Raw genomic sequence first — 15,088 nt, 5'->3', positions numbered from 1 at the left:
AGGCAAAGGAGATATTGGGACTATAGACATAGATGTATAAAACAATCTAAATCAATCAGACTGGCCATTCCCCGTGGCCATAATCCTTGTTTTGGGAACTCCTCTTTGTACGCCAAGAAGCCGATGGATCGGCTGTACAACGTCAAGAACCAACGCCATGCTCGACCGCCAAAGGTGCCCCCACCCTAGGAAGATAGGATGGTTAATCAGAAGGCTGGTTTCTTAATGTGCCCTGCATTCCGCGATAATGCCTTGAAGGGACTCATTAGCCCACGCCGAACTATCTCGCAATTGGGGGATCCGAAGGAGTGTAAGAAATCTCGGGGTCAAATGTCGGTGTGTGGGTTTTGGATTGGCGCAACAGGTGGGGTTAGGACTGTGGTGCAACTTGAAGGACCGTCCCCTTGCGCCAATTCAAACCCTGGTTTTAGGGCACAGGTACCTAGACGAACAATCCTTCCATTTGTGAGAATTGGAAACGGCCGATACTCATCAATTGCACGCGCGTGGCGAGGCTTGAAAACCGTGACAGCCCGAGGATGGGATGTGGAAGCTCCAAGGCGGCCGACGATGTGCCGTTGTCAACTCGCCCACCCACTGCCCGCCCTCGCACCGCTCGGCCGCAGACCGCTCGGCCACCAACCGCCGCTCGTCCAAGAACCGCTCGTCCTGTAACCTCTGTAAGGCCGGGCACAGCAAGACCAGGAACAGCCAGGCCGAGGACAACGGCGGGGCGGTAGCGAGATCGATCGTGATCCATTGAAGGGGTAAGAGGGACAGGAAGAATCCAATCTCCACCGAGACTTGTACTCAGCTGACTGTGCCGTTTACCCTAGCTTGGCCTCTGCGTTCGTTTCCTGGAACCATCAATCCCAATCGAGCCCAGCCACGGTATAAAGGGGGATTACGGGCGAGCCTCGTTCACTGCCCAGGTGGCTCAGCGGATGGAGAGAACTGGGATAGGGCCAATTTCTGTATGGGAATGGGATGGGTGGAGCATGAGTAGGACTTCGTGTCCTGATGAAGTTCTGATTTGTCGGCTAGGACCAGTATTTTGGTGGAAAGGCAGGACGATCTATTGGGAAGGTCTAAAACAGCCATATGAAGATGCTTAAGAGTAATAAAAGGTATGAAATCTATCTCCGGGAGGAACGCCATATTTAAATCCTTAACCATAAAGAAACATGAGAATCCCCACCATATCTTCTAGATCCCTATGTCTCTTTGGAGACCTTTGCTCCTGCAGATTCCATGCAGATTCTCTCTTTATCGCGTGGGCTTCATACAAACGGCCAATATTGGGCTGAGATTCTTCCAGGATCTATCGCTGCGGGCCGACATGATTGTCCCTCGGAGACAGTCAAGAATATCTAATTCAGTTATTTTAATCACCAATGACTGTGTCTGTGATCTGGCTGGGAATTAGGTTGGGTCACGAGTTAAAAGCCTACAGACAGGCCCTTAGATTCTTGGAATTATGAATTATAAAGAGACAAGGGTTAAAGCTTTAGAATATCCAGTCTTATTGTCTGTATAAGGCAAAAATTATACAAGTCAAGATTCTTGTGTTCTCCTACCCCACTGCACCCAACGAACCCTAGGGTCACCAATCAGACGGCAAATTGGACAGGCAATCGTTGGTGAAGATCCTGCTAAAGGGAAGGTGGTTGTCTTTTTTTTTTTTTTTTTTTGGCTTTTTTCCTCTCCCCCCTCCTTTACTGTCGCTATATTAGGAGCGATATTTCTTGTGTCCTGGCAGGCATAGCATCTTTTACGGTACCTTCGTTTACCGTAGTTGTTTAGTGGGTATCCATCACAGAGATGTTACTCTAAACTGCCTTGCTGGGTTGGATGAACACTCGGGTTTTCGAACTATTCGCTTACGCTAAGCCTGCCAACAAACAACCGGTGGGGCTCGGTCAGGATTTGTACCTAACTAAGACAGGAATTCCTAGAGGGAAATCCCGTTGTTTCAGGATATGTCATTCTGTAACTGTTCCAAATTGGCACAAGGTACCGAAGGCCCACATTCCTTATACCTGGTTCCATTCCGGTTAGGAAAGAAAGATATGTATGCATTGAATGCTGAGCGTTTGATCCTCTAGATAGAGGATGACTTGCTGAAGGGTCCTAATCCTGGAAGACACGTTGTCGGTGGGTAAACATGATCGCCCTGATTTCAGCCTAACTGCTCAGTGATTATTTTCTGAAGGGAATTTTCCCCCGTAGCCTCCCTTCCGATAATCAGCACCTATCTTGACAAGAGGGATACGATGCTGATCTTCATGGGCATTCATGATGGATTCCGTCTTCTTGACCACTGGGGATTACAGCTGTTACCCATTCAACCAGGAAGGTCAACTAGCTGCAAGCATTCAGGTCACAGGGGCTGAGTCTTACCACGTATATACGTCACATGCTGCACCGGGCCTGCGCCTTGGACCATGGAGTCGCTTTCCATAAATCAGAGTTGCAGTTATTGGAAATGCTGGCATATCATCAGTACGGGGTACAGTGACTCTGTTCATGCTCTCCAATAACCTACGAGGAGCGGCACATACAATCATCCATTGGAAGGAATGTACTACAAGGCTGTAACCGACGCCTCTCCCAGGGCCATTTCTCTGCCTAATCACTGTAGGGGGCAGTTCCCTCAGCCCGCAGTAACAATTCGGCCAGGAAGTTGAACACGATTGAAAATAGCCTGGAGAAGAATTCCCACCCTAACAATTCAATAAAACTCGAAACTCGGCAGGAAATATCCCACTCTCGTTTCTACTCTCCCCTCTAGCCATCATGCACGGCCATAATGTCAGAGCATAACAGCCTGAGGCATACACATCACGACTATACTGTGGGGTGGGTGTCTGTGCTCAGGATCGAAAGGAGTGCAGCGGTCAAAGTCTTGGATAGGAGACACCCACCCCTCCCTCAGCCACCGACCGACGAAAACAGCTACACCCTAGGAAGTGTGGGTAATCACAACGTCGTCTTGCTCTCCCCATCGAACTACGGCACTTATTCAGTTGTCTCCATGGTAGCGCATCTACGACACACATTCCCGGCTATTCGACATCTGCTGATCGTGGGAGTTGGGGGTGGAGTGCCGGGGGGTGAAAATGACATTCGACTAGGCGATGTGGTGGTTAGCAAGCCGGAGAACGGCCATTCAGGGGTGATACCATACGATTTCGGCAAAAGCATTCCGGGGGGTTCGTTCGTTTACACCGGGTCGACCAATAAACCCTCCCCTTGTTTGTTAAACGCCGCCCAAGCTTTGGGCGCCGATATGTATACCGGCACGCACAGTCTCCAGGATATCATAACTTCGGTGCAAAGGAGCAACCGCGGGAAGTTTACACGTCCTAGTGATGAGCAGGACCGACTCTTCGCCCCGGAATACGAACACACCAGCCAGGAAAGCACCTGCCGAAACTGTGACATAACCCAGGAAGTGATTCGACCCCGACGACATGCATCTGGCCCCAGAGTTCATCACGGTTTGGTTGGGTCCGCTAACCGTGTGGTGAAAGATGGACTAACCAGGGATAGGCTGGTGAAGAAATTTGGGATGATTTGTTTCGAAATGGAGGCTGCTGGACTGATGGACATCCTGCCCAGTCTCGTGATCAGAGGAATCTCCGACTATTCTGATTCGCATAAGAACGGGCAATGGCAGGCCTACGCTTCCCTAACAGCAGCTGCATACGCCAAAGCACTCCTGAACGAGACGCCCATATACACACTTGCCCAGCCATTTGCGATGGAGCCGACACCAATTATGCAAGTAGACTTTAACTCTGCTGTGGATGACTTCCTGGGCCGGGATGAAGAGCTGAACAAGCTACGCCAGACTATGTTGGAATCAAAATCCCCTATCAGACGAAAAGTGGTACTCCATGGGCTTGGAGGAATTGGAAAAACCCAGCTGGCGCTGCGTTTCGCACGAGAATATAGGGAAAATTTCTCTGCAATCTTCTGGATCACGGCGGACAATCGAAGCATGTTGCTTCTTTCCTTGGCTTCAATGGCGAGAAACATCCCCGAGATTTCTGAAACACGAAAACTCCAGATGGAAAACGCCAAGCAGGTGAGACGAATGGCCCGCCGAGTACTGAACTGGCTTGGTGACAAACGCAACCTGAAGTGGCTACTTATATACGACAATGCTGGCCAAGACCTTGTTCCGCAGGTTGATGGAGGGAAAACCAGTGGTGTGATGGAATTCTTCCCACCAGGGGATCACGGAGCCATTATCATCACAACTCGCCTCCAAAAATTTACTGAAGTTGGCATCTCTTTTCCTGTGTGCGAATTAGGCAAGAAGCCGTCGATGGACCTTCTTATGAGCAGGATGGGCAAAGCTGGTCAAGATTTTCCTAATGATTCGAGTACGTTTTTATCCCCAGTGGCCCTTACGCGATACTGACGACTATAATTAGATATAAGCGAACTTTCCATTCGCCTGGGTGGCCTCCCCCTGGCTCTTGTTATAGCAGGATCATATATCTCTGTCACAAAATCAAGCGCGGCGAAATACCTTCAACTCTACGCAAAGGATCCCGGCTACCTCCAAGGGAGACCTCCGCCTTTCCAATATCAGCATGGGAGTATCACGGACACCTTGGCAAGTTCATTCGAGGCAGTCTTGCAAATGAGCGAACATGCAGCAAACCTTCTTCTCTTGCTCTCCTGTTTCCATCACCAAGACATCTGGTTTGGTTTGCTCCAATATGCGCGTGGAATTCCCCGTGCTCCAGGGTGGTTGCTTGAAATCTCCGCGGACGAGAGGACATTTAAGAACACCATTGGAGTTCTTGTCCAATTCTCCTTGATTCCCGAACAAAAGCGAATCACCGATGAATACTCTCTACATCCTGTTGTCCAATCTTGGTGCCAAGACCACCTACAAAAGCGGAATCGTGATGAGTTTGCGAACTTGGCCTTGGTCTTGTTCGGTCTCGCCCTTCCCAAGTTCACGACAGAAGAATACTGGCGCCTACAGGAACGATTTATCCCTCACGCCAACCACATGCTTGAACTATTGAAAACCCGCCCACTCTCCTCCTTTAACACCACAGCTTTCCAAGCTATTCACAACCTGGGGGAATTCTTCTTCGACCAAATGGAGCTAGACAGCGCTGAGTTTTTGCTTAAAACATCATTTGAGGGCTTAAAAAGGGCTTTCGGCCCTAATAATCCTGATACGCTCGACTCTCTGAGCGTCTTGGCCATCACCATGAAACGTCAAATACGGAGTGGTACAGTGAAAGACCCAATCGAGGTCGAGAGATTGCTCAAGCGGGCACGGGACGGTTATATGGAAGTATTCGGGCCGAACCACTTGTCGACAATAACCGCCGCGTATAATCATGCAATTCTCTGTCTTGACGAGAGCAAACCGCACGATACAGAGCAAACCCACTTACAGGTCTTGGCAGACTACCTGGACGTTGTCGGTCCAGATCACCCCGACACCCTACGGATTTTGAACACCCTGGCCATCCATTACAAGGGCCGAGGAATGTTAAAGCAGGCCGAGAGCAGATATCTTGAGGCGCTAGAAGGATTCCAAAAGGTCCTAGGCGGAGATCATAGCCTTACTTTGGATGTTTTCAACAATATGGGCAACCTCTATCTTGATCAGGGAAAGTTGGCGAAGGCCGAAGAAGCGTATCAAAATGCTTTGAGTGGCCGAGAACGGATCCTGGGTTCCAACCACCCACAGACATTGAACAGCATCCACGGCCTTGGCATTGTGTACAAACATAAAGGACAATACGAGGCTGCAGAAGAACGGCTCCAACAGGCCCTCGACGGGTATGCGAAGGCATTACATCCGCATCATCCCCAAACGCTGGATACTGCCAACAATCTCGGCGACCTCTACTTTCAATGGGGCAAGCCGGAAGAGGCCAAGCAAATGTACGACCAAGCATTGCAGGGCCGGAAACATGCATTAGGACCACATCACCCAGCAACCCTCGAAACAATCACCTGCTTGGCAATTCTCTACAAGAGCCAGGGCAGGATAGAGGATGCACAGGCACGTTACGAGGAGGCCTTAAGGGGCTACCGCAGCACAGATAAGAACAACGAGTCTGCGGCGGAATTTGTCTGGGGTCTAGGCAGGTTTTACCATGATCAAGGCCGCCTGGAACATGCCGAGTCGATGTACCAGGAGGCATACTTGAGATACAAGCATATTTGGGGTTCGGACCATCACTCTACCTTGGAAGTCACCCTTTGGTTAGGAATTCTTCATCTGAACCAAGGCAAGCGGCGGAAGGCCAAGGAAAGATTCAGAGAAGCCTTTCAAGGGTACCAGCAGACGTTGGGAAGCTGCTACGACACCGAATTCGCTGCTGCCTGGCTCCACTATGTGAGAAAACCGATATTCGTGCGGAATTGGGTGAAATTCTTCACGGGGAGACATCCGACCCCGCTACGCAAATGTTTTGAGATGAGGGGAGTCGCCGAGGCTAAGGTGCCTGAATATGTTTCGTACTAGGCGGATGACCAGTTATCTTGTGTCTTGAATGTACATAGCTTGTTTCTCTCACACAATACCATTGATTCATCATATTATATATATATATATATGTACAGGCTTGCTTTCAAGTTACAATCTTGGGAATCAACAACAAAGGTCTCTTAGGAGTTAGAGAAGCGCTCTGAGGGTATTGTATATAGGAGGCTGTCAAATATTCCAACTGACAGAATCTAGACCTCGATGGTCACCAGCTTCTGATCCAGTAAGAGCCTGTCCGTGGTGTTCAGCGGTGAAGGTCTCCGGTACGGGACATGAGCAATCTGGCAGGGGGGTTTTATTCATCCAATCTGTTTGGGGGGGGGGTGGTTTTTGGCCCCTGGCGGTGGTGTGTTTCTCGTGGTTCGTGGGTTGTGTGCGGTTTCCATGTGTGGATGGTGGGATGTCGGGGGGAGGACCGGACCACTGCCGTCGCAAATGATAGACTGGCCAATGCGGAAACATGAATCGTGGCCTTTGGAGGAGAAGGAGAAGGAGTTCAAGGAATGGAGGTTTATACAATCGTGTTATGTTGCTGTTTGGGTGGGTACCACTCTATGAAGTCCTTAACATAGGCTCGTATCCTTCACCAGAGCAAAGAATGGCTACCCCCGCGAATACCGCGCCGCAGATTTGCGAAGGGCGGCTGCTTTTTGATCGAGTGGCGGTTCATGAATTCTCCGATCCGACCCTGGGTGAAGTTATGGACCGTCGCAAGGTGGAGATAGAAGCGCTGCTTATCAGCGGTTACGTCTGCGCAGGGACGCGAGCAAAAATTGTGCACGTCTTGCATATGTTGGATGCGAGCGGCTGTATCGTCTGGTGGGAGAAACTCATCACAAGCTGAACAGTAGTCCATGGGGATCCCGTCATGGCCCGTAATCTCGTCATACAAGTCGTCCAGTTGACTGGATTCTCCTACGATTGGACAGATCCAGGTATCTCTGGGAATATGCCATAACTCGATATGCCTGATACAAGTGTTGCCGTCGTAGAAAGCCAGATGACAGGTTTCACAGTTGAACCTGTGCTGTTCGGCCTGACTCGGATGAGAGAGGTTCTCTCCCGGTAAGGCGGCTAGAGTAGAATGCAGAGCAAACAGGAAATCTAGATCCCAATCCGGCGCATCAATTGACGGGATGGAATACTTCTTCCACGGATAAGGCGAGACCAGACAATCCCAGTGAGCCATCGTTTCGCCCTGGGAAAAGTGCTCGGCGAGATGGTTCTCCCTATCGTCCCAGGTATTAAGGATCTGGTCGCAGATACCGCAAGACCAAAGTAAAGTGGGATCTATTGATAACGAGGGCTCTTGGTGTGCGGAATTGCCCGGCTTTGGTGTTTTTCTGCGGGATATGAAAGCGCGTATAGATCGGGCACGGGTAGGCTTCTTGCTCGACCTTGTTTCTCTCCGGCCGCGCTCATTCGAGGAAGATTCTAGGCACTTTTCCAAGTGTTCAGCCGTTTCATGGTCCTGCCACTGCTGCTTGCTGCGAAAGGGACGTAGACAAAACGTGCAATTAACCTGGGTTACTACGCCAGGAGATGAAGGTGGAGTGGAGCCACACTGCGTAGTCGACTCTCGGTCCGGCCCGCTGGATAGCGAGCTCTCACGGTTATGATATTGGCTCTGAAAGAATAGCGAGAATTTTGTCGGCTCATTTTGGATGATTGGATCCTCATGTGAGTCGTCGACCAGAGCGCGCTGCCTGATCGACCCTCGGTCTTCCTTGCTAGATAAGGAGGTCTTATAGTGATGGTGTTGGTCCTGGTATCGTGGTGAGATTTTTGGCGGTTCAGTTTGGATGAATAGATCCCCCTGCGAGTTGTCGATCAGAGCGTGCTGCTTAAGCGGCTCTTGGTCTCCCCTGCGAGATAATGAGGTCTCACGGCGATGGTGTTGACCCTGGAGGGATAACGAGATCTTAGGTCGCTCTATTTGGATCATCGGATCCTCATGTGAGTTATCCACCAGATTCGAGGATCCAACTGCCATGTGTAGCGCACCGACACCACTATCCCCTAACGACGGCTGTTGTGGGATTGGTATGTCTTGCAATACAGTTAGATCAGACATGGAAGTCTGTGTTTCACTGTGACGCATGTTGTTGGTCTTGTTGAGCCTATAGGCTAGTTAATTCGGCTAGACTCTCACATCTGCAGTACCAAGGGCTAACCTACTCTCCATAGAACGCATAGCATATGCTCTGAGACTGACTTTTCTCTCTAGTCTCTGGGCGCATAGAAGGCGAGTAGGATGTGAAAGGCCTTGAAAAGTTGGGAACGTCTCCTTGCTGGACCGATTCAGAAAGAGGGTAAATAGTAAAGCCATTTGGCTTTCCATTGTCTTCAGGGTCCAGATCCTAGGAAAAACTTTGGTTAGTACGAAACTGCTTGATCTAAACGGCATATGAGGCATGAGCCCCGAGTACTTGTGAGTAGATACCGCGGTCTCCACCAGGATAGGATCTTCAACACTTTGTGCTTTCGAATCCCAGAACGGTGTGTCAAAGATATCAAAAACCTAGCATCCAGGTTGTCAGTCGACCTTCAAAGTCGTGCCTCGCTGTCCAGTGTTCTAGAGTTATTACCTGGCGCCATCCACCGCTACTCCCGTCATCTTCCAGATTGGCCCCTGCCTGGTTGGAAGGACAGCCGCTCATTTTCGTGCTCAAATCTCTGGGATGTAGTAACATGATTCAGTCGATCATTTGCACGGGAGCTAATAATAAAGTCGGAGATTTTGGGGAGCGGCTCCGGGAAGGAAGAAAGTCGTCCGGTGCTGACGATGGGCAATTACGGCATTAATGTGAAATATCATAGTGTGGTAGGATCGCTGACACGTAGATAGGAAGAGCGTTGCTCAGTATTGATTTTGAGAGAATGCAAGCCACTTGTCGCTCGCCAATTCGATCCAGCAAACGGCGAGGCTGATGTCTGGTATACGGTCCGGCGCTTGGGCACTAGTGAGGAGGTTTGTGGTGGGAAGGCGAATGCATCCATTCAAACGGAACAGCCCTATTGGCTGTTGGATGAATGATCAAGTGATATCGTCTAATACGGGCTAGTGCCAGTGGGCTGCACCTTTGTCCAATTGGTCATTGAAAACACATGCACACACACCGTACAGGAGAGAATAAAACAACGAATAAATGCAGTTACAAAGGAGTGGCAGTTAACAAGCATGGGTCAGTCCCAACTACTACAGAAAAGTCTTGTGAAGCCCAAGCCCCTGTGGTTTGCGCAGGCCATCTGCGACCATGTCGAAAGTTGGAAGTTGATACTTCTGGGCTAGTATATCATGGATAGCGGGGAATTGCATGCATTGTGATCATTCTCAAAATAAGATTGGGAAATGAGGCTGCCTCTGATTGCCCTTTGTCTTTGCTTCATGGATCCGGCCTCGTGTTTGTTGGCAGCGACCAGGGATGGACCTCATGTTGCCTGGAATGTCCATTTTCCGGACGGATTTTAGCATTTCTTCTCTCCCAGAAAACCAACTTCTTTCTACATTGCGTCCCTCTATAAGGACGCATTTAGGCCATCATGGCCTATAATTAATTGGACTATCATCAGGTGGGGTAGCTTGTAGATTTGGCTCCTAATATCATAGGCGGTGACCTCATTCTTTTTAACCCAGATCTATTTTCAACGTCATTTTCCGGCAAAGGAAATAGGACCTTGACAGTAGTCAATGTCCCTTGGTGATGATTGCATATTGACTATCTGGCTATTTCCCCGAAGCCTATAGTAATCCAAACTCGGATCAGTTCCTCTCTTTCTCTCTGCTGGAAGCCTGAGGTTCTTAACACGTCCCTCCTTCAGCGTTTTGATCGCGTGACGTGTGGCTATGAGCTACATTAGCGCGCAAAATCAAGCATTTGTAAATCAATTCCAAGCTCGAGGCCCGAGTTATTCTATCCCATGTTATTATATCCCGTTAGAGAAGGCATTCTCGCCCCTAGACATCTAGCCGCGCAGCTCCGCAGCATGCTGCAGAGCCTGGCCACGACAACCAATGAACGACGATCAGACTTAGCCTCGCGACGGACAGCAGCAATGTTAACCCCGCCACGCCCGTCTTTTCGCTCGAGAGGTTCCTCGAAACCTTCAGATCGTCCATGGACTGAATACCTCGCTGCGAGGACTCGAGAATCGGAAGCATGCGGCCAAGGCGGTGGCAGAGCTGCTTGCGGAGCTCCAGAGCATCGAGGAAATTCTGAAGGACGTCCAGAAGAGGTGGACGCAGGACCTTATCAGCTGGTCTCAACTCCAGGGTCTCTCTCCTGTGCTATCGCAACTGCGGACGGAGTTCTCTGCACTCCAGACAACTTTGCAGATCAGGTTGCCGAAGGATCCTTCGAATTTCTTCAGGAGAGCCTTACCCTTGTCGACGAGGTTGGACAGGATGCTGAAAGAGTCGCTTTCGCGTCTGAGTCAGGTCAAGACATCGTTGACTCTGATCATCACGCATCACCACGACAGAGTAGCTGAAGGTAAGTGCGCTGTGGGCCAGACGAACACACTAATACCAATGGCCTCTCAGAACAGCTAGAGATCTCATCTTCAGATCTTCGTCTAAAGCTGCGCGTTCTCCTCCGGCCATCCAGCGACAGCTTTATCCCGAAGCGACTCGACAATACCTGCGAATGGATCTGGTCGCATTCGGCATTCAATACATGGCTGACCAAGTCCACCACGGGCTCTGTGGACTACACGAGCCGCATGTTCTGCCTCTACGTTCCCAAGGGATGCGGCAAGTCGGTCTTGGTAAAATCCGTCGCAGAAAAACTGCGCGATCAGGGAGAGCTGGCAGGTGCATTTCTCGTTCTGGGCAGGCAGCGAGACCCAGCGGAAGTTCCTCGACTTTCTTAGCTCACTTTTATGGCAGCTTCTAAACTATCTGTCGGACAGTAAGGTGCGCCTCCTAATGAAGCTGCTGGTCACTGATTCCAATATCAACGAGCGTAACGTTTTGGAGGCTGTTCAGGGTGCCTTAGGGGCTGTCCCGTCGGACGTTTACTGTGTCATCGATGGAGTCGACGAGTCGACCAACGACTGGAATATTCGCGGCCGTGGATGCTACCCAACTGTGATTGACCTCGTCCAAGGCCACCCGAAGCTCCATTTGCTTGTGGCAGGCCGCGAGCCGTCGATGCGAACGTTCCAGAAAGACTCAAGGCTCAAGCTAGAAGTGACCGAAAGCTTCACGCGATGATATCAACAAGCTGATTGCAACCGAGTTGGACGATGCACTGACGATTACAACACCAGAAACCAAACAGTTGGTCCAGACCAGTCTCGAACAGAAGTCCCAGGTGATGTTCCTCTGGACGACCCTGATTTTCAAGGAATTGTGACGATGCTTCAGTCTCGAGGAAATCAGGCATACCCTCGATCAGGTCCCTCATGACCTGGACCGCGAGTATCATCGCCTACTTCTACAGCTCATGGCCAGGACGGGTGGTAGTCCGGCAAGGCCCTCGCCATCAATGAAGCGCGCCCGGCTCTTTCTGTCCTCGATCCTTGCCTCTCCGGAGCCTCTGATGGCGGACGAACTCCGCTACGCATATACCACGCATGTGAATAATGGAGGCCCAATCGAGGACGACTTGGTGTCTATAGACGGTATCATAGACGCCTGCGGTGATTTCATCCGCGTCACAGACGGTCGCTACCATCTTACCCACACGTCTGTAGCGGACTTTCTGACGCGACCATTGAGCGAGTGGAGTGTCGAGGATTCCGACATCCTCTACTTCCGGATCGACCGTGACAAGGCCCAACAGACGATATGCTCTGTTTGTGTCGGGTATATCAAGCTTGTTGAGCTGGGGTACCCATTGACAGATGGCGGAGCATCGACACTACCATCAAGATATCCGTTCTTCTCGTACGCAACACGGCTGGTCCCCTACTATCTCGCGAGAGTGCTCGACTCGGGAGATTCCAGCTGGGGATCTTCAACTGTATATCGATTCGCGAAAACACCCCAAGCCTGCGCCCTTCTAGAATATGCGCTGGCCACGCAGCAGAGCAATATACCAGATAACGACGTGGACCTGCTGTACTACTGGTCAGAGCTGCTGTATTTGTCATTTGAATGGCGAGCGTCTGAGCTGATGGAGGCATATGGAATGGAGCTACAACGTCGACAACAGAAATTCGGAGCTCAGGATAAGCGCTACCTGTCCTGGCAGGCTTTATCAGCTCTTCTGCTGCTGTATTTCCCCAACTGGAACACCGAGACACTCCCTATTACCACGGGCTCACGCCTCAACACCAGCGATAGGTACAACAGCGCTCTAGCGGTGAAGCTCACAGAGGAGTCGCCCTTGCCAACGGCGTTGTCCCATTATGTAACGGGAGCCCCCGGTCTCGGGCTCCAGAAAGTGTCGCAGAACCTTTTCGCCGTCTCCAAGCTCTTCCAGGGCTTCGCAAACGCGACCACGGACCTTATTACCCTCTCCACGGACTCACTGCCCGTCCCCCTGATCCTCCTCATGGAGATACGAGCATGTGCACGAGATGACTTCGTCTCAGCAGAGAGACTGGCGTCTATTGCCGTCCGGAAAACCCGGAATAAAGGGAACTACTGGGAGTGCATCAGCCTATCGCGGCTCGGGTACACCATGTACCAGGGTAGCAAAGAAAGAGAGAAAGATGATGAATCGATAAAGATCCTACGGGAATGTATCGACATGGCCAACCGCGCCGCACCGCGACCGCATTTTCTGGCCACAAAGTCCTTCGCTTATAGCGTGCTTGTTTCCCTGCTTATACGGCGGGGTCTACACGACGAGGCTGCGGAGGCGTTGGGCGGCTTGTACGCTCTTGTTGGGAAAGACCGCGCGAAGAGCGGAGCGCGGATATTCGATTCGTACTGTCGCACCGACCATGGAATTGCGTGGAGGATGGAGCGAATGCGCATGGTAGCCGACGAGTATGATGCATCAGGGAACTATACAGAAGCAATCGCGGTAATGGAGCAAGTCATGGCGATCTACGAGAAGTCCGGGCTCAAGACGGGCAGCGAGATACGGCAATCGTTCCTGGCGCAGGTCAGGGTGCTCTACCAGGGATTGCAATTCCAGCCGTGTATCGATTCTGGCCGGCGGTTCCTGGAGTTTCTAGAGAAGTCAGTCGGCGGGAAAGACCAGCGCGAGGACGACGTTCACTGGCGACGCAAAGCCCAGCTTATGCTCGCCTCGTCGTTTGCTATCATTGAGAAGATGGACGATGCGAGGGCACTCTACAGACAGGCTGCAGACGGACTCCGTCAAGTGGAGATGAACGAGCGTCACGAGAAGAACGTGAGGGACCTGCCCTGGCTTGCAACTGACTTGGCCCTTGCTGGTGAGTACGAGAGATCTGCATTCGTGAGCCGCAAGATACTGGAGTCCCGGAAGGTTTCGTACGACGAGAAAGACAAGGAGGCGGGAGGACTCTGCAAGCTCCAATCCCTGGTTGGAAAGCTTCAGCAGATTGGGTTCCTTGACTCTCACTATACGGACCTCCTCCACTGTCTTTCCCTTCTGAAGGCAGTAGACCAAGAAGGGCAGTCAACAGAGCTCGGACCGGTTGTCTGGTGGCGAGAGAAAGTCTTGCAGATTGCGGATAACGCCGTCCCTTCCTTCTGCAAGAAAATGGTGATTCCCTGCCTGAAAATCATCGACACACTGCTGTGTCTGGACGACCTCGACTTTGCCTCCGCCTGGTATAGGTACCTGGTGCAGTCGTGTTTCGAGATCGGATGCCGGGCCGCGGCGGAGCTTGTCGCCGCTGACGGGGCGTCGCGGTACTTCGCTGATCCAGACTCGCCTCTCTGGAGGGGCCTAGTTCTGCAAGCGAGTGCATCACTATATAGTGGGAGGCTCCTGCAGCGGAAATTATTGATGCGTGCGGCGTGGGAGAATAGCAGATGCAACTGCCCCGAGGATTGGGAAACGGTGCTCTTCTTTGCGGAAGAGCACATCGGGGATGCAGAGCACCTGGCATCCGACAACGACGGCCAGAATGAGACGACACGGCAGTTGTTTCTCCGGCAGGCTTGTGCCTATTTTGTGAAAGCCACAGAGCGAAGTAAGGCGCTTAGCACCCCCGAAGACAATGTTCGAACTGCAGCCAGAGATGAGGATGACGGAAGCGCTGCAGACCGAAAAGAAAGGGAGGAGCTTCTCGGCGATCTCAAAGAGCGTCTGGACAAGATCGGAGCTGGCAGTTTGCTCGATGAAGCCACTGCCGAGAGCAAGCCCAGCACCCCGAGGAACCACCAGCTCAGGCGAGTCAAGAGCTTTGCGGGCTTTGGTCGCTCTCAATCGCGTCCGACATGCTGGCGGGATTTTAACCAATCACGGTCTTTGGAATCCGTCCGTGGACTGCGAGAGCCGGAGGAGTAGGTTGAAGGTTATAGTCAATCTGGTCCACCACCGACTACCTCGCTACGGGCCAGCCAATGAGAGAAGCCAGTCACGCAAGTCAAACACAGAACTCTAAACCCGCCGTCGCCTCTGAAGAAACCCGTGCCGAGAGACACCTTTATATAGTTTTTTTTTTTCG

The 15,088-nt window shown here is 51.3% G+C and overlaps 4 protein-coding genes across 4 annotated transcripts; 3 read left to right on the top strand and 1 right to left on the bottom strand.

Moving 5' to 3' along the window:
* Positions 1–81: 81 nt before the first annotated feature.
* BJX67DRAFT_32005 (uncharacterized protein) lies at positions 82–819 on the top strand. Its single transcript, XM_071027311.1, has one exon. It carries the CDS (start codon positions 199–201, stop codon positions 673–675), a length of 477 nt encoding a protein of 158 aa, XP_070888046.1. The 5' UTR covers positions 82–198; the 3' UTR covers positions 676–819.
* Positions 820–2,809: 1,990 nt separating this feature from the next.
* BJX67DRAFT_379545 (uncharacterized protein) lies at positions 2,810–6,511 on the top strand (the record flags this gene model as incomplete). Its single annotated transcript, XM_071032598.1, has 2 exons — positions 2,810–4,391; positions 4,443–6,511. The coding sequence occupies 2 exons, from the start codon at positions 2,810–2,812 to the stop codon at positions 6,509–6,511; spliced, it is 3,651 nt and encodes a 1,216-aa protein (XP_070888045.1).
* Positions 6,512–7,055: 544 nt separating this feature from the next.
* BJX67DRAFT_31985 (uncharacterized protein) lies at positions 7,056–9,354 on the bottom strand. Its single transcript, XM_071027305.1, has 3 exons — positions 9,121–9,354; positions 8,711–9,053; positions 7,056–8,652 (listed from the first exon to the last, which is right to left on the bottom strand). Exons 2-3 carry the CDS (start codon positions 8,770–8,772, stop codon positions 7,116–7,118), a joined length of 1,599 nt encoding a protein of 532 aa, XP_070888044.1. The 5' UTR covers positions 8,773–9,053; positions 9,121–9,354; the 3' UTR covers positions 7,056–7,115.
* A 1,583-nt stretch (positions 9,355–10,937) lies between these two features.
* On the top strand, positions 10,938–14,928 carry BJX67DRAFT_379543 (uncharacterized protein; the record flags this gene model as incomplete). The annotated part of the gene is made up of 5 exons (XM_071032597.1): positions 10,938–11,025; positions 11,076–11,356; positions 11,421–11,723; positions 11,773–11,852; positions 11,901–14,928. 5 exons carry the CDS (start codon positions 10,938–10,940, stop codon positions 14,926–14,928), a joined length of 3,780 nt encoding a protein of 1,259 aa, XP_070888043.1.
* Positions 14,929–15,088: the final 160 nt, after the last annotated feature.

The sequence above is a fragment of the Aspergillus lucknowensis genome (genome assembly GCF_044049455.1).
Source record: "Aspergillus lucknowensis strain CBS 449.75 chromosome Unknown BJX67scaffold_11, whole genome shotgun sequence".
Classification (NCBI taxonomy): Eukaryota; Fungi; Ascomycota; class Eurotiomycetes; order Eurotiales; family Aspergillaceae; genus Aspergillus; species Aspergillus lucknowensis.
Note: the sequence above shows the minus strand (reverse complement) of the source record. Positions and strands in the feature narration are given on the sequence as shown.

Bases quoted from the DNA above. Each gene is read 5' to 3' on its own strand.
- BJX67DRAFT_32005 (XM_071027311.1), top strand. From the start codon at position 199: ATGGTTAATCAGAAGGCTGGTTTCTTAATGTGCCCTGCATTCCGCGAT.
- BJX67DRAFT_31985 (XM_071027305.1), bottom strand. From the start codon at position 8,772: ATGCGCCCAGAGACTAGAGAGAAAAGTCAGTCTCAGAGCATATGCTAT. The intron at 8,653-8,710 runs GTAGGTTAGCCC...ACTAGCCTATAG, and splicing joins TGCTATGCGTTCTATGGAGA to GCTCAACAAGACCAACAACA.